At 37.6% G+C, this 24,174-nt stretch overlaps 2 protein-coding genes across 7 annotated transcripts; one reads left to right on the plus strand and one right to left on the minus strand.

Moving 5' to 3' along the window:
* On the minus strand, positions 1-1,817 carry LOC106653521. 2 transcript variants are annotated; one of them, XM_023459798.1, is made up of 4 exons: positions 1,640-1,817; positions 532-668; positions 334-459; positions 1-247 (listed from the first exon to the last, which is right to left on the minus strand). In XM_023459798.1, exons 1-4 carry the CDS (start codon positions 1,815-1,817, stop codon positions 122-124), a joined length of 567 nt encoding a protein of 188 aa, XP_023315566.1. In that variant the 3' UTR covers positions 1-121. The 2 variants fall into 2 exon arrangements, with proteins under 2 accessions (XP_023315566.1, XP_014228480.1); XM_014372994.2 differs by lacking the exon at positions 1,640-1,817 and adding an exon at positions 729-815.
* LOC106653520 lies at positions 1,760-24,167 on the plus strand. Of its 5 annotated transcripts, XM_014372990.2 has the most exons (22): positions 4,631-4,935; positions 5,053-5,213; positions 5,310-5,519; positions 6,168-6,384; positions 8,554-8,714; positions 8,785-8,916; positions 8,987-9,166; positions 9,281-9,538; positions 12,009-12,977; positions 14,617-14,835; positions 15,223-15,386; positions 15,471-15,618; positions 15,700-15,814; positions 18,038-18,265; positions 21,948-21,992; positions 22,071-22,195; positions 22,281-22,427; positions 22,509-22,713; positions 22,794-22,942; positions 23,026-23,241; positions 23,539-23,640; positions 23,698-24,167. In XM_014372990.2, exons 1-22 carry the CDS (start codon positions 4,860-4,862, stop codon positions 23,779-23,781), a joined length of 4,311 nt encoding a protein of 1,436 aa, XP_014228476.2. In that variant the 5' UTR covers positions 4,631-4,859; the 3' UTR covers positions 23,782-24,167. The 5 variants fall into 5 exon arrangements, with proteins under 5 accessions (XP_023315540.1, XP_023315538.1, XP_014228476.2 ...); XM_023459782.1 differs by lacking the exon at positions 18,038-18,265 and having other exon boundaries at positions 4,632-4,935; XM_023459772.1 differs by lacking the exons at positions 4,631-4,935; positions 22,071-22,195; positions 22,281-22,427; ... (3 more) ...; positions 23,539-23,640; positions 23,698-24,167 and adding exons at positions 1,760-1,935; positions 19,183-20,504 and having other exon boundaries at positions 18,038-18,446; positions 21,948-21,965.
* The last annotated feature ends 7 nt before the right edge of the window (positions 24,168-24,174 follow it).

The following is a 24,174-nucleotide window of genomic DNA, read 5'->3' on the forward strand; positions in this document are numbered from 1 at the left end:
TTTCAATTATCAATTGTCTTGTGGCTATTAGTCAATTACAAGTTATATGTGCATGATGGAACACCACCATTTAAAGCAATAAATGTAAGTTTTTATTTAAAATGAATTGTATTATTATTTCCTATACTGTAGTATACAGAGTAACCATACGATTTACTGCTGTATCATAACTATCAGCTTCACTTCTGACGCATATATCCAATCTCGAGAAGCCCTTTCCTATTAAATTTGGCCCGTGATCTCTTACCTAAAATTGAAAATAATGAATTCATTTAATGCCAAATATTTTGGATAAAGATTTGAATGAAATTTTTTATCAAAATAAGTACTTACTTGTAATGGAATCATTTTTCCGAAATGCTCATTTAATTCTGGAATACAAACTACCGAGCCATATTTTAATCGAAACACTTCATCCATCGCAACCGTAACAAACGATGCTCTTCCGTCCAAGAATTCCTGAAAAATATTAAAATTTAGCATTCGCAAGAAAACGGACCCTTTGTAATAATGATTAAGCCATAAACTCACTTGCAGCGTTCGTAACTTTTTCCCTCTTGAATCTAAGTAGTCAGATTCATCTTCGCTCATGAAGTCGGGATAGTAAGCAGTCAGAGTGACGTTTGCGTGGGGTCGCCCAACGCAGCTGAGATCTGGTCTTATGGCATCTACGAAAAAATACGATAATTTTTATTAAAATAATATAAAGAGTGCAAGAACAAACTGACCACTAAAACTAGCTCGACAAAGGAGAAAAACGATACTCAGGGATAGAATTAAATGAGACATATTTTACAAGTGGGTGCTCAAAGCCGTTAATGGAAACTGAAAACTCAAGTCAAAAAGAATCGTCAGCTTCTTCATTGACGAAGCAATATTTTTTTGGTTCATTTGATTATTCAGCACAATTGCTCAACTTTGACGGAGCCTTTGAAACGAACGAAGCATATGAGCGGTAATTTTTTTAAACATTTCGTCATTTAATTTTCAGGCTATTATATTAGCAACGGTTAAAAAAAGAAGCTTCTCTTTACTGCAAAAGAAAGCTCGACATTGCAGGCCCTAGGCACGCGCGATCTGCTAAAATCGAGAGCATGTATTACGTGTAATATTAAACCCTATGTGGCATTGCATAAAGCACCGAAGCTGCAGTGTCATTGCACCGATAGCGAACTGCTTTTCGTATTATCGAGTACATATACCCACAACATATGTAGCCCATATTATATGCCTCGGACGTTCGACGCGTCAGGTGCAGGTGTACAGAAATACGTGTATGACAAAACGAGCGCAATGATCGATATCAATGCGGGAGGGCAAAACGCCTTCGTGTCCGGTGCATCTTATAGTCGCAACTCGAACGTCTGAACTCATAAAACCAGCCAATTACTCTTGCTCGATGCATCAAGCTGGCCGCGAGTGCAACTGGTTGCTTTGCCCATTCGCCTCCACCATACGTATGGAAGAAGACGGATGTTATGGATCTAACTGGCCGATACGCCACTTAAAAATGTATCTCTTATGCGTTACATGCGCCAGTGGCGCGAGCCACACGTACCCAACAGCCCAGCTCCTTCTTTCTCTTTCTTTCGCGACGAGGGCTATAGACATCAATACGAAATATCCCGTACATACTTACATATAGCTATAAGATGTACGTATATCGTGTATGAGCCGCGCGACGCGTACGCAGCCCATATGTATAAAGCTCTGGCAAAGTTACTGCAGTCGCTCGGCGTATAGTTCGGCATCGGAGCTTCCCGTCGAAGTCTTCGTGCGCGTCGCGTGCTTCGTTGACAGTTTTGAGGAAATTTCATTTTCCCTGTCAATTGTTTATGGTGATTGAATCGGACTTTATATTTCCTCGCCAATTCCCTCACCGTTTCTTATTTGATCATGAGAAATTCTCATTTCATAGCTAGTCATTGAATATCCGTAAGTATACATTTTTTCATTGTCACCTAACTTATTTACAATTATACAAAAGAATAACTTGAAGAAAGCACTAACTTGACGTTTAATAAAAATGTTCGATAAAAATTCCTGAAAATATGTTTAAAAACTTGTAATTTTTACCGTGCTTTTGGTATCTCTTGAAAAAATTTTTCTATTGTTGCTTTATGTTTCCGTTAAATATTCTAAAGCAATGTTTTATATGATGAAGTATTGTTTCATTTGTATTCACATTCAGACATAAGTGAGGTTTAGGTAATATTATTGATAAAAGTTTGACATTTTTTGACTCTTCGCTAATATTTATTAAAATTGATTTTTGAGTATTCATTAATTAAATATTTGGTCAACGGATTTATAAGTACGAATTCTTTAAATTTTCAGATCAAAATTTTGATTAAGCTATATCTAAGGAAACTTTGATATCCAAAAAGTCAAAAGGAGGCTAAAGTAAAAGTAGGAATGAAATTTTTGAATACTGGTTTTAAACATGTACAGGATGTTTATCAAGCATCTTCATTTAGTTGTTCTCTTATAATACACTTTATTTTAAAAGTATTTAATGAAAATACCAAAAAATGTATTACCTTAACTTTGATATATTTTCTACGTATTGTTTTATTCAGTCACACAAAATAAAGTTCGTTATTAGAGACTAAAACAATATATATTGATGTCTTCGGGGGAAATAAATCCAAATTCAAGATTTTCTCAAATTAAGCTAGGATTTTTTATCCCCATTCTGTTTAGGCAAGTGTTTTTTCATAAATTTAAAAATATTCAAATGTCATGGAAATAAACCTTAACCCTTTGAGAAAGTTGAACCCCAAAGGATTCAAAAACTTTAAAAACGTGAAAATGTACTACTGCAATTCCTAGAACTCTTTATTATTCGTGCCCATGTTATTGGAAAAAAATTCCAAAATAACTCAAACGTTAGTATCTCTTCTATCATTATGTTGTCGTATGTGGTCGGCAGGTCCATTAATATTGAATGTATTGTTGAACGTATTTTACAGTATCGATGTTACAACCGTTTAAGTAAACTATGTCACTGCAGCAACTACTACTTCGTAATGTGTCATCGTAGCCCGTATTCAATGAGAACAGATCGATGGAAATTTATTTTCGTCTTTTTCGAACATAATGAAGTTAGATACAGTTGTCAGCTCCAAATAATGAAAAACATCACGGATTTTGCCACCAATCAGTAGCTCGCGAGCTTTCTTTTTAAGCATTGTTGAATTACCTTCGTGACGAAATATAGAAAGTATAGAAACAAATTAGTCTTGAAGACAATGTAGTTGTCACATACTATATACCTTTAGCTTATAATGACAGGCTTAGTTGAACTTTTCAGATCGACAGTCATGTGATTAGCGTAAAAATAAACGCAAGACTCGTTACTTGGGTCACTCGTAATTGCCGATCGACCATCGCAGCGTCAAAGCCTTTAAATTTTCTTGAGTAATAAAACAGTCAGTGGAAGACTATTTCCAAGCTTTAACGCGTGTATCTGTCAAGGTGTTCGGGATTTTCACGAGCGAAATTATCATTTGGCGGATTACCGACGCGTACGAAAAAAGTTGAGAAAAGCTGTTACAATTCATGATTAATCTAGATCATCTTCGATAATACTTGTCGAACTATTTTCTGTTAAACTTGACGCGAGTATTAAGTCGATACGATCCCCTGAGTAAGTTGCGTGTGCGTCATTGTATTCTATTCATCTATACGATTATCATCAGAGCCGAACGCTTTAATAAATAAGAAATGGACTGCCTTGATTTCATCTGACCTTTTTTTCATTTTACTTAATTTGTGTTCGGTTCCAATTATTTTTATTTTGTTCTTTCAATATCAGAAGTAGAGTATAACATTTAAGCATCAATTGAGACCTTCACTTTGAATCAATTTTAATTATTAAATTGGTGATAAATACGTCAATTTTTTATGCTAAATCGTGGAATGAAATTATCTATAATATGATACTGCAAGATGATTATGGTGCATTTTAATATATTTTTTATGAATCGATTACTTACTGGAGCTATTACTTGTAAAAACTTGGGTTTCTTGGTTCGCAAAAACGCGATCAAGTTCGATGAGCCTTCGGATATGCGGCAGGGCACTAAGTGAGCTCGTTTGAAAATTGAATCGCTCGCCCAACGCGTCCTTGTGTGGCGTACTTTATACAACTTAGATTTTTTTGCTCTACGTGCGGAAGGGCTGCCGAGACGCGCGGTTGTTGCGCGAGCGAGCGACTTCCCTCGTGTCGTGGGCGCGCAAGCACGCAGCCCATGAATTACGCCGGCTAAATGAATAATGAATGGCCTGGTTTATTATTCACGATCGTCGGGCGATTCCCATCAAATGTGATATGCAACAAATAAGCCGCTTAGCGTGAAGGAGTTAGCATATAGAAAATCAAGTATGGACGAGAAGAAAGGACAAAATATCGATTGCAGCTCGTAATAGCCGCCAGCTTCGTGCTCCGTTCGTGTACACAGACGGACACACGTTGTCCGCCTTTTTCCACACCGCCAAAGCCATCTCGTGTATTTATATATATAAAAATACACCTGCACGTCTCGTACGAGTGTGTACGTATCGATGAATCCATCGCTTGTGTCATATTTGCTCGAGCCCGTAATAGTCGTCGCTGCTGCAGACATTTTTTCCGCTGGAATCAGTGCGTCGAAAACGTTTTATCCTGCTCCTGCTATACTCTCGCTTCAGAAACGACCATCACCGCCGTAACTCGTGCGAATTTTCTGATTCAAATGATCCGGGCCAAGTTTGTCGTCGATGCAGTTTCTCGGCTTTCCTAAACGCGAGACGTACCATCGCAGAGTTGGCCCCTTTCGGCGATTTGTGATGTGTGTGATTGGGTTCGGGCTTGAGTTATGCCTCAAAATATCAATAAGAAGAGACCCCCAAGCTTCGATCGATATGTTTATCGGAGAAAAATTGTTCCTCGAGGTATTTTATACAGAATAAAATGATGACATTTCTTTCAAATAGCAGCAGATTACAGAAGAAAATCATTTAGGTTTTCGAATCCATAGAGTAGTTGTGATACATTTCTGACTTTAATAGGGTCGCAGATGACTGCATCGAATCTGAGACATTGGCTAAGTCGCGGAGAACTCGATAAATTGGAAAATGTTGTCCTCGAAGGAAGGGGAACACGACTGCTGGGTGAAAGTTCACCCGACCTCAGAACGAGAGTATTTTTAAAAGGGCTACCGAGTTACTTGGTGAGTATCAATTTTTGTTTTCTATTCGTGATGTTTCAGTTTGCATCGAACGAATATTTTCAAAGTACCAATCCTCGTCTGTTTTTGATGTTTTAGACAAAAATATCTCAGATTCACGATGCTGTTGTTCGTGGATCGCTATCTGAAGTTCAAAGACTGGTCGATGGGGAGCCAAAAAAGAAGCTCGTCATTGCCAAGGATTCTGCCGGTACACCGTTAATTCATAAGGCTGTTTACTATGACCATCAGAACGTCCTCGAATGGATCATTGAAAATTATCCTGCGACGGTCGAACAAAGAGATCGGGTACTATTTTTTAATTAGTATTTTTTATTCTCAATTGAAGTTCATTAACAAATTTAGTAAATGCAGTACATTGAAAAAGAATGAAAGGTTTTTAATCATCATTATGTTGAATGTTTGCTCTAAAGTTTAAAATTAAATGCCGGGTTCAAGGAATTTCAAAAAAGTTCAATCGATTTTAACTTGGAAGAACAATCGCTATACTTACGTTACTTTAGAACAATTTTCTTATCACTTGCAAGGTCGGTATTCGTTTTGCTTGTAACAATGGTTAAAGTGTTGAACTTTTTGAATAAATAAGGATTTTGGCTAGCGTGAAAAAGCGCGGAATTCAGTTGATAAGTGACCGTTGTAAAAAGACGTTTCGAATTGTATAAACATTTGGACAAAAAATCAATAGTCAGTGGGTAGATTGCAAAATATAGAACGTATTCGCGAAAGTATCGACCTTAAGATAACTAATAGAATAAGGCTGCGTCCGGTGTGCAGGTTATACATAGGCGAGCTGCCCATCAATCGGCATGCGTACAAAAGAACGCAGCTGAATTTATTAACGGTCTCTTGGATTGTTTATATGCTTGCACCTGCACTGCTGCTATTGCTGCTGCTGCTGCTCACTGACCGCTGCTCATACTTGCGTACACGCACCAGGAGGGCAGAACGGCTTTACACTACTGCGCGGCCTGTCGCGATTCCGAAGTCGTCTGGGATCTGCTGGTCGACGCGGGCTGCGACTCGAGCATCTGCGACAGGCGCAACAATCCGGCCGCTTACTACCTGCAGCACGGCTCGGAAATCGAGCTACCCGATCCCGAGAGGATGCCCAGCAAGAGGCTACGCTTCAAGGACAACTCCAAGTGGGCCGGCAGTGAGTATTCCAGTGAAAAATGCAAATATTCATGCTTTCGACAACAACAAAAAAGGTCCGATTCGTTCACTCGCGTAAGCTATCTTTGATCTTTGCACCTCCCCATTCGACATTTTTGACATTACCAGCGCCGCTTTATCGAGCTTTTTTGTTGGTGCGATTCGCTAGAGCTTGACGTTTTTTTAAAATTGAATGAATTCGAACGAATTTTACATGTAACCATACACAATAAAGTTGTGTATTATTATAACAAAAACAACGTCGTTTCGTTGCCGTAGAGCAGCCATCCTTGAAACACATACTTACCGTCCGTGTCAGCGTTTTTCATTCGGCCGGTGCAGTAAGTTTTTATCGATTCCCCGAACACGAGCATACGTGAATTTTTAAAACTGTCTTTACTCTTTAGCTTCGACTACGTACACATGTATCATAACGCTCGACGTGTATAAGACCTTTTCACGACGATTTGGTTGACCATCGTGTTCTCTGTGGATTGTACAGTGCCGAGGTTTTTCCAAGCGCAAAGTACACCTGGACTTGGCCTTTTAGATTTTTCCGGGAATTATTTTTTCATTCTTAAATCTTCAATCTGTAGAGTAAAATGTGCTGTTTTAAGTAGCTAATTTCAAACATAAGATATAGAAATTGTCTTTTATCATCTTATTCGATATGAGTTCAAAAGAATTTAAAAATTGAAGAAAACTTCGGCAACTTTTTTCTCTGCTCTCCAAATATTTTTAAAAAATTTTAAAATGTTCACTATCTAATGAGACACAACTGCTTAAATCACACATAAGTATGCAAAAATTAATTCAAATGTCTGAAACGTTTAGCTGTATCTCAGTGAAGTTAAATTTTTGAGTTTTGAAAAAAGATTGGAAAAGAAAATTTCATCAAAATCATAGAATACATTTGTTTTATTTCCTATGTTTCTTCGAGTCCGCAATGGAAATTGATTATATCGGAAAAATTGTTATTGGTTTTCAAAATAAAAGTCACGCATCCAAAAATAGTCAACAAATCATTATTTTTCACTTAGTAAATGCGTGTTTGCGTTTTAGAAGGTCTAATACGCGCAGAGGTCAAAATAATATGATTGTGCGCGCGTGCAGACATAAACAAAGAATCGAATTGTGAAAAAAGATTCTACAACGCGCGCGTGTAAGGGCAACGAGTCGAAATTTTGCGTGCAGCAGCGAGCTTTCAGGAAGCAAAAAGGGTAAACACATTTCCGGAAGCATTCGAAGGCAAATTTGCTCAAGATGACGAGTGGCCATTAAAGAGTGCTTAGCACCCTCTGCGTTTCACGCACTTCGCGTTTCTTGAGACGCTGCGGGCTGTGTACCTTTCAAGTAGTTCGCTCATAAATAGACATAGCTAAGTACACAGATGCGAGGCGCGTGTTCGTCGTAGCTAGCCGTAGGCGATGCACCCTCGCTTCGCTGAACGAGTCTCCAGTACCGATTCGCGATTGCGCGCCAGCTGCTCGATAAGGTACGACGCGCGAAACTCGATCAGTCACCAGACACTATGGGTAGGCGACGAAAGGATCTTAACGGTACGTCGCATACTTTCTGTTTTTCTCTTTTAATTTTCGGAAAAGCCATCTCAATCATACGATTATTCACATATCATTTGTTTATAACTGAATGATCATCGCTATTTTTAGTAATTTTTCGCAATTGCAATTTACGCATTCGACATTTTTTGAACGCTTTTTCGTCAATACACAATTAAATTATTCGTTTTCATTCAAGTATTACCAATTAGTATTTTTTAAGTCATTGATATTTTTGGTCATTAGGGCTAAACTAAAATGGCATTAATCCAAAGAAGAAATAAGTTATTCGAACGAAAATTATCATTAGAAGTAGAATCATTATTTGTACGCGATACGTATAAAGCTTCCCTGACCTATAATGTTGTATGTAATTAACTTATAAGCCATTTCTTAGACTATTTTTCATCTATACGTAAACTTTGTACGTTCGTATGAACTTAGCGGTTTACTTGAATTATTCTTGGAAGCAAACTTAATATTACCCTTCTTCATCCAAGGATATTTTATAAACTTTTCCTCAAAAAATTATTTTCCAAACTCATCGCAAAGAAAAATCATTAGCCTCAAGATATTGATTTGAGTTCGTGATAATAATTATTTCTTCATAGCTCTCGACATTAAACCGTCGAACATAAGAATATGGATTCACAATCGCGACATTGGAAAGCTGCAGCACGTGCTTTGGGAAGGTCATGGAGCCAAATTGCGTTGCGAAACGAGCAATAACGTCCGTGTTCGTCGTTTCCTCGAAGCTGTTCCCTTCATTCAGGTATTCAATCTACATTTCCATTAATTTGTTTTTGATTGCAAATTTTACACTTAATGCTTTTATAATCTAGGGTACCATCAAAGATCTTCACGCGGCTGTAATAAAAAATGACATTGATGGCTTTCGAAAAAAACTAGATGAGCCAGTCTCACCGATAATATTGTGTGCTAAAGATACGAACGGGCTCAACGTTCTCCATAAGGTTTGTATACTGACATATGCACTAGACCCGATAAAACGCAATATTTTTCATTTAATTTTATTTATTTTAGGCTGCTGGTCTGGGTTACTTGGAGCTGGCTAAGGAAATTCTAGATAGATACCCATCGATCGTAAATGCTCAGGACGTTGACGGCAGAACACCGTTGCATTATGCAGCCGTTTGCAGAGATGGTGGCGTGATGTATGATCTTCTCGTGGAATATGGAGCCGACGAAAATAAAATTGATAACGTAAGTTTTTCAAACTGATTACGAATTATTACTTTTTACACTTCGACGATCTGCTTTGTTGGTGATACACGAGTTACTCGAACAAAACTGCTCAAATCACACTAAATGTCACAGAAACATAAAACAGCTGGCTCGTACAAGAACCGTCCAGCTGATTTGGACATGTCCAACTTGGTCATGGTGCCCGAAGCTCCGCGCTCATCAGGTACAGGGCCGAAAAATTTCGATTGGCGTCTTATCGAGCAGACGCACATTCAATTGCCAAGCGGTCGATTGAAGCATTCGACCAGTCACAATAACAATACAGAAGAGGATAGCGCGTTCGGTAGCGCCGAGTCGGCCAAAATTACCGACGAACTCATCACTCCGGAGGTACACGTTCGACGCGATGAGGCTCGCCTCATTACTGTTCATCGCGATGGAGAAGTGACGCGCTCCCACCAAAAAGTCTCGTTCTTTCTTCTCAATTAGATTTTAATGAATTCTCATTTCTTTAACTTTGAAATTTTACCTACTCTAATCAATCTAATTACTATACTATTGCAAGCTTTAAGCTTTTTTAGTATCGATTAACTTTAATTCATAATATATCTTCTCGCTTCCTATTTTATAAAATGTAAAGCTTTACAATTTAGAAAAAATTTAGAAAAATATATTTAAAAATAGAATCTGTCAATTATAGTATATAATTTTGTTGAAATGATGTATCAATTTTTTCAAGCATTGATCTTCAAGCACAAAGCGCTTCCAGCTTATTGATGTCATATGAGATGTTGTATACGTGGTGAAAATACGTGATATACATTTAAAGGGACAGCGAAGTCAACCTAATAATCAAAATTTCAATCCAACTTTCTGATATTTCTGCTGAATATTTATCTAAAAGACTATACGACCTTCTAAAAAATATCGAAATAAATTTTGACACCTATTTGAAAAATATTTTAGAATAGTTTCACAAAATGGGATTGAAATTTTTATCTCAAGTCTGGCGTCTCTTTTAAGAAAATTTCTAAAGTAAATGAAAAACAAATGTACTTTTTATGTCAAGAAAATTTTCATGAAATTGTTGAATGAATGGATTATAGTTTTTAAGAAAACCTTAATTTTTTCTCTTTTTTGGAATCACTTTTGGTTGTAAATTTATGAGACGTTCTAATAATCTAATTTGAAAAGTTCATTTTAACTAATATTAACATTTTGAATTTAAATAACTTAAGGATTCATGTACTCTCGTGAACAGGAATAAAATGACTTTCAATATCTTTTGATGTTAAGGTAAAAATTGTGGCATTTTTCAAAAATTAAAATTGTAATTAGTATTTTAACTTAGTTTGATAATGTGTCAATATTTCATGATGCTTTGAACTTGTTCACAAAGTATAGCAGGCTACTTCATTTTAACATAGCGTTATATACAAGCTAACTTTTAATTAGTGTCTGTTTCATAAAACAACCCATAAAGCTTTCATTGTATTGCAAATATTTACATAAAAATAATGATTTTAAACCATGAAAAAATCTACAATTCTAGATTTACTATATTTGTTTACATGCTTATTCATGAGAGTCTATTGCATGAATGAAGTATACGTGAGACGCATTTTGATTTAAAATCAATTTAGCTTTACTAATAATTCAAACTTGATAACATTTCATTGCTTTTCTTGCTTTAGAAAAGTCGTAGAAGCTAATTTATAAGAAACAATGAGACTTTTTAAATTTGGTCTTATAATTTATTGTAGTTGCATGATTGTGGAATTAAAATAATGCTTTTCGTCAATGGTCACCCCGCGGAACTATACATGTTTCATTTTCTGTTTAATTTTTTTGACATCAATGATAAAATACTATCACGGTTTCTAAAATTTGAATATCCGCTTTGAATTTTCTTTTCAAAACACGTATATAAATAATACGTTATCTTATTCAATATCACGCTCCGACATTATTTAAGTTGCAGAGTTTTTTGTCTTTCAAGCAATTTGTTATTCAATACTGTTGATATGACTTACAGTAACAAATTTTAAATCAGTTAAAGAATTACATGGTTGTAATCATTTTATTATATCAAATTGATCACCAACCTTAAATTTCAAGAGGCACTACAGTAATCTTATTCATTTTTACCATGACATTAACATTAATTCATTACAATTAAATATAATTTATACATTCGTGCAATGAATAAGTAGACGTTGATTAATACTTTCATAATTGAGCAATTGTAAATAAATGATAATACAATTTTCACATTAGAATATGTATAGACCTAATTCATGTATTATTTCAAAGAAATTTATTCATTTTTAATATTTATTATTTTTAAACTTTATTTTTGTTAAGTTTGCGGACTAGTTTTAAGCTTAATTAGGAAATTCGTACGGTTTAAACGATGATAGTGATTCAATTCATTATAGGGTTGTTTAGTGGATTGTCGATAAAATGTGTCAATAAAAATGAATAATGTTATGAGTTAAAAAGTATTTTCGTGCCATCTCAGGCGAAAGTAACATATTTGACGCTTGGATTAAAGTTAAAAATGTTACTCTCTGCAAGAAAATTCACTTAAAGTAGTATGTGTGTCGCAGGAAGTAAAAAATAATGTTTCAGACTACATGCTTGTAAGTAAGCCAATGTACTCAAGCATTTTGATTTTTACTTTTCTACATGTAATACACTATTTTATGCTGTAATTTCTCTTATTTGGCACCAGTTTCCGAGGTATGAATAAATTACGAAGCTAAACTTATTAATTATAACGAAAGACGAAAAATTCAAAGCAATTATTTTATAATTAATACTTGAATTTAATACTCATTGCATTAAAAAATATAAACAGATTGAAACTCCAGACGACGATAAGGAAAATTCCAACTTGGAAGAATCTGAGGAAGGAGTAAAAAACAAAACTCATGTAGAAGAAGAAGAGGAAGAAAAAGAAGAAGAAGAAGTGGCTGATACTGATCCGGCTAGTGATAATAACAATAACGAAACAGAAAGTAATGAAAATAACGAAAATGCCGAACCTGCTACAGATAATTTAGAAGAAGAAAAATCTCCCGATGAAAATGAATTCAACGAGGCAACTGAGGAAGGTGAAGAGGTTGCAGAAGCTGTCGGAAGCGAAGAAGTGGAAGATCAAGATGAAGAATTAGTTATCGGTGAAGAGGAGGCTTTAGCTGTTGAAGAAGAACAAACAGGAGATATTAAAGATAAGGATGTTGAAGACGAGGGGCAAACAACAGAAAATGAAGCTGAAAATAATGATGAAGGGTCTGCTGAAGAAGAGGCTGCTAAAGAAGAAGCTGCTGAAGAAGGGGCCGGTGAAGAGGGGGCTGCTGAAGAGGGGACTGCTGAAGAGGGGACGGCTGAAGAGGAGACCACCGAAAAAAATGAAGAATCAAATGCAGAACAAAGTGTTAACGAAGGTAACGAAGAAAATGAGCAAGTTGATATACAAGTTAATAAAAATAATGATGAGGAAGAGATTACTCATCAAAATGGAGAGGAGGAAGAGATTAATTCTCAAGGCGAAGAGCAAGCGATAGCTTCTCAAGATGAAGCAGTTGAAATAAATTCTGAAAATGTTTCAAATGAGCCTGTATCTGTCATAGATAATGACGGAGAACACTCTTCTCCGCCAGATGAAAACGTAGATCAAGTCGAAAATTCTGATGCTAATGTTCCAGAAGGCGATAATCAAACTGCAAAAGCTGATGAAAAACCAGCTGAAAATGAAGAACAAAAAGAAACTGAGGAAGAAGCTACTGATTCTGGCGTTGCTAATACACCAAACAACGAGGAGCAGGTCAGACATAAAGCTCAATTTCTTTCTAATTAAGTGTTATTGTTTTCTTTTATGAGCAACAATAGTTGCTGCAACGGTTTCCTTAAAATTGATTGAACGCATATCTATTGAATTTTTTTATATTATTTAGAGCATAGCGTTCACGTTCACATTCTTTTTTGATTATTATAATCAATTTTTTGCATCAACAGTTATTATTTCATAGTACTGTGTTATCAAATTGTTAGTGAAATTTCCTAGATCAATTTCGTCTTGCTTAAGTTATCGAAATTTTTGTTTATATGTCGTAATAATCTAATCATTTCGTTTTTAATTCAATACATTATCATTCATAAATATCTGTACATCAATTGTGTGGCAGTAAGTTTAGCATAAATTGCAAAGGAAGCCACGTTTTATCGACAATCTTGACTGTTACAGCTGTCGAGTTTCTACAAAATAGGTGTAAGAGTAACGGTTGAAACTATAATTTGTTAGAAGATGAATAAAAATAGCTAGCACCATAATCTTAAGCTTATATGTTATGACTTATATGAATGTCGCACAATTTAACTCCAGCATCAAGTACACTTTATTAGTATAAACTATACACTCACATTTTTAATTACATAGTTTTTCTTAACATTAGCTAAAATTAAACGGTCTGAATTAGATTTTGAAATCTATCACGATGAATACTCATTATTTAGTGTTAGATGCAAGTAAATTTTAAACACTTGTGAACTCGGTAACAGTAATTAAGTAAATGTTACTAAAATATGGATATGTTCTTGAACTAAGTAATTTGGATTAATTTGTATTTTAAATGAAAATTTTACAGAGCATTACGAGAACCCCCACTAGACAGGAATGCACATTAAACATTCAATAATAATTTTTAGTAACGGAATTATTAAGATCGGTTGTTTGACCAACTTTGAATGAAATATTTGTTCAATTTTTAACAATAACACCAGGAAAACTCAACGCGAGTAAAAAAACACCTGGCCTGGATCGATATAGTACACACACTTTGTCTTACACACAATTGCAGTACACACAATTATCTGTATGCATGCATTTATTTAGCAGAATATATCGAGCCGCAAAACGCTGTCAGTTATAAGGATCGATTTTTCGCTTCGAACGCGCCTCGTTGATTTCCGTACGTGTACGGACAAGCGATGCGCGTGGGAGAAAAAAAATTTGTACAATCGCGTGCAGCTAGCGGACAGTGGCGTGAGTCCAGCAGGTGTACTCTACACGATATAAAATAATACACATTGGAAACGCGCCGACGTCGGATGTTTATCGCTTTCCGCTCTTCATCAAAACACAAGTCGTCTCGACGCGCATTTGGCACTCTCAGAAATCTAGTTATTTGTAAATTTCTAATCGTAGCTTCTTGCAAAAATGTTTGATTTTCACAATTTTCTCAAGTCCAATGCCACTAATTGTTATTTCAAACTAGAATTTCTCTCATTTATGAAAAACTCTACCTGAGAACAGTTGAAGGAAATATATAAGTGTTATTTATACGTTTGGTTGTCTTGTTATGTCGAATTTTCTGCATCAATGTGAATATAATCAACAATTGTATAAAACACACAATTAGAGGGTAAAAATTGGTTTTCATCGATGTAGAATAACGTTTGTGTAGAGTGCCGTAGAGGAAAAACAAGAGGAAGAGGATAATCAGCGCGAAGAAACCGCCGAAACCGAAGATGCCGCGGACGAAGAGACCGAGGAACTTTTGGAAAACGGCACGATGGAGCAGCTAGCGGCAATAGTTTTGACTGGCGAGGGCCATCGACTCATCGGCAGACAGTCGAGCAACCCCGAGCTGCAAGCCTTCATCGACAATGTTCCTGCTTACATGGTTTGTGTCATTTCCAACCTGTTATACATGCGTATGAGCTTCCTCCGTGTGTCGCACTAGACAAAGTAGTTCTTCGCTATTGATTTTACCACGTGCGCAGCCGGGCTTTTTATCGTGTCGTTTTATCTGGTTGGAAAAAAGTCGCTTTTCAACTTATTGCGACTGAGCGCTTTTATCGATTGTCATGAATTAATGATTCATAGTCCGTGCAAGAAAGAGCCAGTCACCTTAATGTGTTTATCATCAATGAACGGGCATTGAACTACTTTTTGTATTTACCCAACATGCACACCATTTTTTTGCTTGATTATTAAATTATTATCATTGATTGTTTCATGCTGTGCGATAAAAATTTATAACATTTCAAATTCATATTTCGTGTTCAAGGCCAAAATTGCCGCGGTTCATAAAGCATCTAGAGAAGGAAATCTCAAAGATTTACAAATATCTCTGGACAGGCGTAAATTTGCTATTGCTAAAGATCCATCATCTCCTCATGGAGCCACCCCTCTTCACGTTGCTGTTATATTTGGTCATACACCTATTGTCAGGTAAATCATACTGTCAAATCATAATAGAATGTGTAATTTGGCCTTCGACTAATTCGTAATTAATAAAAATAAATTTCATTGTAGATATCTGGCGGGAAGGTTTCCCGAGACTGCTCATGCTCTCGATCTCGATGGTCGGACTCCATTGCATTATGCCGCCACTTTAGCGGATAATGGCCATTATTATAATTTGCTGCTGCATTTAGGCGCTAATCCATTAGTACAGGATAACGTTAGTACCAGTGAAAAGTTTGAGCTTAATTCCAAATTTTTCAAGTGCATCAATTAATTGATACTCTGTTGATTTCACTAGTTTGGCCAAAAAGCTGATTTTTATAAGGAGAATCAAGATGACTTGTCTCACAAACAATTGCTTCGCGATTTTGGCGCCAAAGAATCGCTCGCCGACGAAATGCTTGTCGACAAAGGTATTTTCGAGCATTATCAAAACATATTCATCGCTACATTTTATCTGTTTTGATTTACGTTTTTGTAAAATTAATTTTTTTCGTGAAATTCCGCGATATTTATTGAGTTCTAAAATATTTTTTGTCAATTGTTCCTATTCGAGCGCGTATTAAGCAATGACGGGCTTAAACGATAAAGTACATTTTCATTTTGCTTGTTTTTTAAATATTAAAAAAACGCTTATTTTTATATAAAATTGATAAAGTTTCGTTCGCAGCAGTTGTATATCATTTGGAGAAGAAATTATTGTGAACGTTCAATACTTTTTTATTGATTACGTTGATATAGATTTTTTTTTTAATTTTGTAACTTGACATAAGCAAAAGTAGAAATAGAGAAAAAGTTCGAAATCGATGATTCAATTCTTAATAATGTTCGTTTCAGTCTGAAGCTTTTTGCGAGAAGAAATAAAGCTCTGTAGTATAGTAAGGTAGCGATTGCAAGCGTTAATTTTGGTCTACGCAAATGACAGTAGACAATTGATAAAAAAGTATGAAATTTCGATAAATAATTTTTTCTCAGTCTCTAAGTAAAGCATAAAGGTTTGTCATGTAAGATCGTGCAAATAAAAATTTGTTTTGTTGGGTGCACCATATCCGGGGGGCCTTAAGCCTCCTCAACACTGCTATGAAAATGAGCATCTTAGCCGGCACGGTTTGTCGTAGTGAAAATCCATTATTGTCCATAATATCCAGTCGACGAAATACAACCGGTATATGAGCAGTTCTTTAAATAAAACGCATTTTTTGAGGTAGAATCGCGGCAAATTTTTTTTTCAACCTACGCGGATACGGACCCCCGGGAAATGTTTTTGGGGGTCCTAGGAACATGTAACCACGTAGGAACCATTGAAATTTCAATAGTGCTTATTTTCAGAGCTACTTTTGTGATTTAGGGCCGAAAAATCATGTTTTCTCGTAAATACAGCTAATTACTCAATTTCTAAGTCGCTGAAAAAGTATCAAAACTCATCTAAAAAAAATAACTGACTGCTGTGTTCAATAGGAAATTTTCTCAGCTTTCCAATGGTGGTGTCAGATTTGCCGATAAGTCGCACATTCACCGAGAAAATCGCCATCAAACATGCCAAGCTAAATATCTCGAAAAACTCGGTACGGAAAAAGTGATCTTTGAGGTTTAATTTCGATTTTTCCTCGTGAAAATGAAATTTATCGAAAAATCTGAATACGCTATGAGAAAGCTGAGGAAATTTCCAATCGAAAACATATCTTGATTCATTTTTTCAGTGGAATTACGAGCTAGTTTTGATTGTAGCGAGCCGAAAACCTCGCAACCGCGCTGAATCAGCTCGGAAACAGAAAACAGGGAACAAAGTAAAAGAAATTCCCATGTATAACATTGTAATTCGACTCAAAAAATAAATGAAGATATTCTTTCGATAGAAAATTTCCTCAGCTTTCTCATGGTGCAGTCAGATTTTCCGAAAAATCTCATTTCCAACAGAAAAAATCAAAAATAGGCATCAAAGATCACTTTTTCCGTACCGAGTTTTTCGAGATATTTAGCTTGGCATGTTTGATGGCGATTTTCTCGGTGAATGTGCGACTTATCGGCAAATCTGACACCACCATTGGGAAGCTGAGAAAATTTCCTATTGAACACAGCAGTCAGTTATTTTTTTTAGATGAGTTTTGATACTTTTTCAGCGACTTAGAAATTGAGTAATTAGCCGTATTTACGAGAAAACATGATTTTTCGGCCCTAAATCACATAAGTAGCTCTAAAAATAAGCACTATTGAAATTTCAATGGTTCCTACGTGGTTACATGTTCCTAGGACCCCCAAAAACATTTCCCGGGGGTCCGTATCCGCGTAGGTTGAAAAAAAAATTTGCCGCGATTCTACCTCAAAAAATGCGTTTTATTTAAAGAATTGCTCATATAATAGCATATAGTTGTGTTACTTGTATTTGCTCTCATTCGTGCGTCTCAGTCATTTTCACCGTACTTATGATATACTTAATTTATCGCGACGATGCTGCAAAATGCCAAAAGTAATGCCTCGTCGCTGTACGCAGTCGTATAAATCGGCTGCGCGTGTGATGTGTGTGTGTGTGTGTGAGAGAAAGAGAATATGTGTGCGAGTACGTGTAAGCTCGATCGGTATAACTAAATTCTGGGCCAATCGTTGTGCTGCGGCATACATTGCGCACGCACGAGCAGTGAAAGGTGTCAACGGCCAGGGCGACAAGTCATCGGCCCGTCGCGACGTGAGCGAGCTCGAGACCCTGGTGACGCTGGAGCGCTGCTTCCGTCTGCTGACCAGCAGCGGCGGTGGCGGCTTGGGTGGAGGAGGAGGAGGCCAGAGCTCCTCGGCCCAGAGGCGCAGCTCGGTGCCGACGACGCCCAGCGGCGGCAGCGGGAGCACCAGCGGCAGCATCTCGAAAGCCGGTACGCTACTAGGCCGTTGTTTGAGACGTTCGGTCTTCGAAGCGATCAAGCACCGCGTTACCTGCATGGATCACAATCTATTTGACGTCATTTGGCCCGCTTTGAAAAAGTACAGCAACGCCTACGCCAGCAGCAGCAACAGCCTCGAACAGACTGCCAATTCGAACGTGCGCGAACGGAGGTTCGAATGCCTTACATTTCATATCCACGAAAATCCTCGCAAAATCTCGCTTAGCTCGGGCTCTCAATTAAAAACCAATGACTCTCGCACCAACTTCGTTTGATTTTGTATTTCAAGCCGATCGGGACGCTGTCTATTCGTAACGCTAAACGGACTTTACTGACACACTATTTTTTCAGTAAATTTTTAATTATAAAGATGATACAGTGCTTTGTTGGCTTTTTGCTTTGCGCTGCTTATGTGCGTAGATTTCAAATTGACGTTTATGTTCGCATTGTGTAAAATCCAAGTTTCAAAATGTCAAATGCCGAACGGTAACTTTATTTTGAAATCTGCGTGGTGCTACATATTTTATAGTGCATTAGCTGATTTAATGCGCAGATTAAAAACATGCTAAAGTGAATTTTTGTCGATTTAGAGTGTGCTGAGTTTGAAGCTTTTTGACTTATTAGTTAAAAATTTTGCATCTGCTTTTTTCATGCAATATTTACATTCGAAAACATTATTATTCCATTGGAATTCCGATCAATAAAAAAAGTCAACAAGTGCGCAAGTCGTAATACGTTCAGTCGTTGTAAGTGAGATGAAAAATTACCAATATCAATGGTGCTTAAAAAAAAAAGAAAAAAAAAAGAATCGAAGCATCGGGAGAAAAGTTTGAGGCGCGATCTTATATATATCGAGTTGGGGATAGTAAGAGAGTAAAAGTTGAAAAATAACGAATGCGCCTTGTCAGAATGTCAGCCACGTCGTACGACGAAGATTTCACGGGTAACGTCGTGGCGCCGGACTTCGAGAGCTACGTAGTGTTCGCGGAGCTGCTGGACCCGCTGATACGCGACCTGCACTGCGTGACGGTGACGGGCGAGCTGCCGAACCAGCCCAAGTCGCGCTTCTTCCAGGAGGACGAGTCGGCCCAGCAGCAGCTCCAGCAGCGCTCGTCCTTCATCCAGGCGAGCCGCGCCGGCGAGAAGAGCCTCCAGGACACGATCGATTACCTGGAGGCGCGCGACATCGACCCGAGCGGCAAGTACGTGATGGCCGGCGTGGTCGAGTGCACGCGCAACCTGGCCGATCACCAGCTGCCCCTGACGATGCGCATCAAGGAGCTCGAGGACACCGAGCGCATCGTCACCGGCGCCCTCATGGCCAACGAACTGAGCAACATCCTGGCCGAGGGCTCGAGCGAGGACGAGGCTGGCACCTACTACACCCTCAGCGAGCTCCTCGACCCGTACAACGAGGTGAGGGGCCGTCTTGCGGCCACGGGCCTGCTCCTGCCCATCACCGAGACGGAGAACAGCGACGAGCGCAGACTGCACGGCAAGCACTGGCCCTACGGCCGAGGCGTCTACGTCACGTCGGCCTGCGACCTGGCCGTCTGGATAAACGTGCAGGATCATCTGAGGATCATCAGCTGCAGCAGCGAGTCGAGGCCGGCCCACATGGGACGAGCTTACGTGCGTCTGGCCCGGGTCGTCTGCGTGCTCGATCGCAACTTCAACTTCAAGCAGCACCGGAAGCTCGGCTTCTTGACCTCGAGGCCGTGCGCCCTGGGCAACACGCTGCGCTTCGACATAATCGTCAAACTGCCGGGCCTGTCCAAGGACCCTGAAGAGCTGAAGCAGCTCTGCGTCGTTCGGGGCCTCAGAATCCATCCGACCCTGCGCAAAGACACGGTTCGACTGGGCAATCAGCAGAGCCTGTCGATCGGAGAGCTGCAGACGTACCAGGACTTCGAGCGGGCCGTCATAAATATCCTGATGTTGGAGAAGGAGCTAGCTCTGAACAGCTCGACCAGCATAGCCACCGTCATTGCCAATCTGTTCAAGCGGCGACGCACGTCTGGCGCGAGGAGCGTCAGGCCCTGATACGCGTCCTACGCCCTCGACGAGCGCACCGCCAACTCCTTTGCCACCGACTCGTTTTTTCTCTATTAAGACTGACTTTTCATTCGACGGAGAGAATCTCGTTCGATTTGCACGTTTCTCTGTCGTTGCAGCGTCCGCATATATCGATTGTCCTATATGCGGCTCTCGCTCTGAGTCTACGTACATTGTAAATATGTAAATATATGATGAATAATCTGCTAATAGACTGACATATTCTAATTTAGCAATACTCACTGAAATATTATTGTTGTGCGTCGCATTATGCATTATATTATTATATAATTTATAGATAATGTATATAAAACTAAATTATGTAAATTGTCGTCGACGTCGATATCGATCGACGAGCTAAGCCAGAAATGTAAAAACATATAGAGAATCGATTTATCGCAATATCGTGCAAAAGTGTCACACGTGCGCATACCATTTGTAAACGAGAAAGAGAGTCAAGCTGATGTATCAGACTGCAGAAAATATGAGCATGTGTGTATAAAGAAGAACATCGTCATTTTGGAAAGATGTGTGCAGCTAATTGTTGTTAATTTCGAGAGTATAATCAAAGAGTCGCCGTCACGGACCATTATAAGACTTTGAGCTTCCGCGCTTGTTTTACACACAGACAAATACAAGAGGTTCGATTATTTCGTTTATACTATAATGGTTGCTCTTGACTCAGAACCGATGCGATACTTTGCCGCCTATTTCAGACTCTCGTGTACACATGTGCGTACATCCAAGTTCGTACGTGTATACCGAATCGAGTAAACAAATCAATTTATTGAGCTCTCGCTGTTTAAAATTATTCTGATCTTTCGGTCGGATTCTCGTGCTACATATTTGCAAATGATAAATATTAACTTTAGCCACGAAAGAGATGGATTTTTCCTTGATGTTTCAAAATCATAAAGAAAATTTTTTTGACTAATGGCGACAAATTATCGACGTCGACACGCTTCATTGTCACTGGCACAACGAGTAAATATATATACAATATAAGCGTACATATTTAACATGTATACTGCATAACATATGCCATCACTGATCAATAAATGTGGCGCAGCACATATCTTTCCAATTTGATGTTTGCAGTTTGCAGTCGAAGTGTGGCATTCGTAAAATGATTTTAAGATTGTTTAACGCGGGCTCTAATCATGTCCTCTTCGATTGTTCAATTTTTTTTTCACCAACTTTGGCATGAACGTTCAATTCGAACGTCTGATTAGATGATATTTTCATGAACATAAACTATTTAGCTTATCTATGGCATATTTTGACGACATATTGAGCCTGCACGCGAGTTATTTTATTACTTACTTAATTTAAATTTGGTGATTGTCGTGCCATTTGTTTTCAGAGCTTTTGAAAATTATTTGGTTGAGAAATTTTTTCATTTTCTTTGTAGCTTATCAACTTCAATGTTACCAATAAAGTGTTTTATTCATGTATCATTAGTGATCTGCCGGATAAATTTGAAGTTCTGTACTGCTTACCACGAATTTCTGAAATTTTTATTCATTCGTTGTGCACCGTGTGAAGCTTATGTTGTTATTTTTTGCTTCTTAACGCCTCTAAAAATCTTGACAGCTATTTTGATTTTTCAACTTTTCAGATATCAATATTTTCCAAGATGAGCAAGGTCATTACCTAGCAACTTGTAAGTTTAATAACTTACTTGTGAATATAATTATTAAACAATACAAAAGTATATATTAAATGAGATTACTTTTACTAGCCTTAGGTGATCCATTGTTAAGAGGTTTGTCAGAAGTAGCAACTAACCGGCCAAAAGATCCTGTTACTTATTTAGCCTTGTATCTTTACAACTTTGCGAATGCCGATAAAGCCAAAAACAATGAGGTATAATAAAATACATCGTGTAATCGTTACATAATTATTAGAAAAGTCAATTCAACAATATTTTTATCTTTACCGTTACGAGCAGCAATCGAACATACTGATACTTCCTGAAAATAAAGAGGAGGAAGAGGAAGAAGCTCAAATTCAAGAAAATAATGACGAGAACGATGATGGTTATCCTCAAAGTCCTGATTTGGATGCTCCGGATACATTATTCTCAGAAACGGAACGGGTAAGTAATTGATTTTGGGCAATTTACTGATCATTTGTCAAGCAGAATAAGGTGCTGACATTGAACTGCGAAAAATTTCAGGATGAAAATGGTCAAAGTCCTCTGCACTTCGCGGCAAATCGTTCCCACTTGAAAGACGGATTATATCACATGTTGCAAGAGACTCAAATCAACATTGCCTTCAGAGACTCGCATTACCGAACGGGTCGGGACGTCGCCGAAGTTTCGGGGAATCCCGAGAATGTCCAAGAAATCGATAAATTCGTTATTTATCTAGCTGCACGCGGTAATTACTTTTGATTCAATTTGCTCACTTAAACTAATAACAAACGAAAAAATATCAATTTTTTGAATATTTTGTCGCAGGTGAGACAGACAAGCTAGTAGAATTGCTGTTAGAAGGATACGACCATATATTAGACGCGGAAGACGATGGTAAAGGTATACTACAAATTGCCGAAGAAGAAGACAATAAATCAACAGTAGAGTTTCTAAAATCAATTAAAAATTATACCGTAAGTTTTGGAGCATTGAACATTCCTACATCTCGAATGAACCACAAGCGGCTGATAAATATAATTCGATGTAATTTTGGCAGGACTTGAGAAATGAAGTTCACGAGGCTATCAGGGCCGGCGACGGAGCGAAAACACGAGAACTACTGGAGACCAATGGAGACGGAGCTCGGCTACTGGCACTCGGTAAAAACACCACTGGCCGCTGTTCTTTACACATCGCTGTGTTGCGCGAACACGAGGACATCGTGCGCTATCTCGCTAAAAATTATCCTGAAACGTTACGCACCGGCGATAATGTAAGTCGAATTTTAATCTGTTTTTCAGCTTTTCACTTGTGCCATGTACTCTTAAAGTGTTGAAAATTGTACAATTTAAATAATTACAAATTGAAACCTTGACATTAACGTCGCCGCTAGATTGCACCGCATGCGTTAATTTACTTTTCTTAATTCAAAAACTACATTAAAATTTATTTCAAGAAAAGCATTAATCTGCACATGTATAACAAATTTAAAAATTTGAATGCAAAACCACAAGAGCTAGAAGCACATTTTAAATTACTTTGAAAACTAAATTGGTGCTAATTATTACAGTTGGAAAGGACCGCTCTACACTATGCTATGGGAGTTCATTCGGTGGAACAATTGAGTAATATATTGATACAAGCAGGAGCAAGAAGAGTACAAAAAGACTTGGTAAGAGAAACGCTCGAAAAGATATATTTCGGATGATAATTATCAATATTTTTTTAGAAATCGCGGCAGCCGACTTATTATTTCATGAACAAAACCGATATCAAAGAAATGCAAGAGGAAGAGGAATCAACAAAAACATGAAAAGTTTACGGGTCTCAACTTGAATGCACCATTTATAGTATTACATATAAGTCGTATCTAATCTGAATAGAAAAAAAGGTTTCTATACAAGGGCAATATTTGTGTAAATACGTAAGCAACTTCGATATTATAAAATAAAATTATAATACAGTATTTCGTCAAATTTTTTGCTGTAATTTTCAAACGAAAAAGTTGCGTTGTTAAAGAACAATTATCCATCATTAGTTATGTTGCTAAGTAGCTCTGACGACTGACCACTGGCCGAGGTACTCTGCAATATGGCACCTGTCCTAAGTATCATTTATATAAACCGAATTAAAAATTAGATTTTTAAAAATGAAAAAGTTGAAGTTTGACTAAAGTTGGTCAAATAAATTTTTACAAATTTTTACG

Source organism: Trichogramma pretiosum, unplaced genomic scaffold, assembly GCF_000599845.2.
Source record: "Trichogramma pretiosum strain Unisexual culture from Peru unplaced genomic scaffold, Tpre_2.0 scaffold60, whole genome shotgun sequence".
NCBI lineage: Eukaryota > Metazoa > Arthropoda > Insecta > Hymenoptera > Trichogrammatidae > Trichogramma > Trichogramma pretiosum.

Bases quoted from the DNA above. Each gene is read 5' to 3' on its own strand.
- LOC106653521 (XM_023459798.1), bottom strand. From the start codon at position 1,817: ATGAAATTTCCTCAAAACTGTCAACGAAGCACGCGACGCGCACGAAGA. The intron at 460-531 runs GTGAGTTTATGG...AATATTTTTCAG, and splicing joins AAAAGTTACGAACGCTGCAA to GAATTCTTGGACGGAAGAGC. The intron at 248-333 runs GTAAGTACTTAT...TTTCAATTTTAG, and splicing joins GAAAAATGATTCCATTACAA to GTAAGAGATCACGGGCCAAA.
- LOC106653520 (XM_023459770.1), top strand. From the start codon at position 4,860: ATGCCTCAAAATATCAATAAGAAGAGACCCCCAAGCTTCGATCGATAT. The intron at 8,917-8,986 runs GTTTGTATACTG...TATTTATTTTAG, and splicing joins GGCTCAACGTTCTCCATAAG to GCTGCTGGTCTGGGTTACTT. The intron at 9,167-9,280 runs GTAAGTTTTTCA...TAAATGTCACAG, and splicing joins ACGAAAATAAAATTGATAAC to AAACATAAAACAGCTGGCTC.